Here is a 1,442-nt window from a genome sequence, read left to right as displayed (position 1 = left end):
TACTCTTAAGCCTAGGTCCCACTGTGACGAATTTTGACGACGAACTACAACGATTTGGGATTCGTGGAGAAAATCGCCAAGGTCGTTGTGGTTCGTATCACTTCGTTATAGTTCGGCCGATTTTTCGCAATCATTCGTGGCCCGCAAACATCGTTGGGGCAAAATCGTAGTAACTCGTTGTGGTTCGTCAAAATATTAGTGATAGTGGGACCTAGTCTTAACAAACACATACCTGGTGACTGAGCTTGCTGACTTGCGAGTCGCGGCGGACCTGTTCGTTGGAGTGAGACAGACTCCTCAGCCTGACGCTGCAGCTTCTGAAGGTGGGTCTGGTTGCCGCCAGCTGCTCCTCGCGCTGCCGTTTGATGTAGTTCCTGCAAGCACGTTTAACAGGGCTTGAAATGAAACGAGATGAAAAAGAAGGTATTACAGACGTTGGATCTCACAAAACAGCAAGCAAAGCAGAGGCACCCTGCTCAGAGGCACAGGCAAAGCCTCCCGCCCAGGCCAATTGTAAAAACTGGATTCTAATTTTTAAGGAATCTGTTGCGCTCTGAGCATAACTTTAATGGGTAAATGGGAGACATGGGTAGTAGACTTCAGGCATTTAGAGAGGATGAAAAGAAACTTTCAGAGGATGAAAAGAAGCTTTCAGAGGATGAAAAGATCTTTCATTGGAAGAAATCCTCCAAAAGGAGAAGGATGTCACGCCTTCATTTAATCCGCATGTAAAATATCAATCTTCTGGAGAATAAACGAATACATTACTTTAGAATCGGAAAAAAAGTCGCTTGCTTGTTATTCTCTCAGGTGCCAGGAGTGATAGAGAGAGAGGGTTTAAAATCGTGATCGTGATTGGCGTTTTTTGACCTTTCTGTGACCGTGATTGCCGAAATTTCCATTTCTGTGATCGTGATGAGACTTTGCCCGTGATCCGTGATGACAAAAAAATCAAGTCTCGTGATCGTGATCGTCATTTGTTTTTGTGATCGTCATGGGCATTATTGCAAAGCATTTTATTTTCAACGTACATTTTTCACAGCTGTATCACTCTATGATCCTCTATTCGTCAAGGTGTTTGTGATCGTGAAAACAAAAATCAAGGTAACTGTGATCGTGAAAGCTAAAATTTCCCTTCCCGTGATCGTGATGATACCCCCCCCCCCCACCCCCCTTGGGGCCCTCTGCCAGGAGGTAGGTTCCGCATAACACTCCCTTACTCCTTCTTGCACATGTCTGGTATACTTAGAACGCTAACGTCCCTTTTTACATTTAGTCAAGTTTTGACTAAATGTTTTAACATAGAGGGGGAATCGAGACAAGGGTCGTGGTCTATGTGTGTCTCTGTGTGTGTTTGTGTCTGTCTGTGTGTGTGTGTGTGTGTGTGTGTGTGTGTGTGTGTGTGTGTGAGTGTGTGTGTGTGTGTGTGTGTGTGTGTGTGT

General features: G+C 44.9%; 1 protein-coding gene across 1 annotated transcript in view; it reads right to left on the bottom strand.

The window, feature by feature from the left end:
• Window positions 1–217: 217 nt before the first annotated feature.
• The window catches only part of LOC138954468 (uncharacterized), a 16,466-nt gene continuing 15,241 nt past the window's right edge, over window positions 218–1,442 (bottom strand). Inside the window, exon 3 of the mRNA XM_070326310.1 lies at window positions 218–374. Within this exon, the coding sequence (XP_070182411.1) occupies window positions 218–374 (157 nt within the window). The remainder of the gene's footprint in view (window positions 375–1,442) is intronic.

The sequence above is a fragment of the Littorina saxatilis genome, unplaced genomic scaffold (assembly GCF_037325665.1).
Source record: "Littorina saxatilis isolate snail1 unplaced genomic scaffold, US_GU_Lsax_2.0 scaffold_1397, whole genome shotgun sequence".
Classification (NCBI taxonomy): Eukaryota; Metazoa; Mollusca; class Gastropoda; order Littorinimorpha; family Littorinidae; genus Littorina; species Littorina saxatilis.
This window is presented reverse-complemented; position numbering and strand designations above follow the sequence as displayed.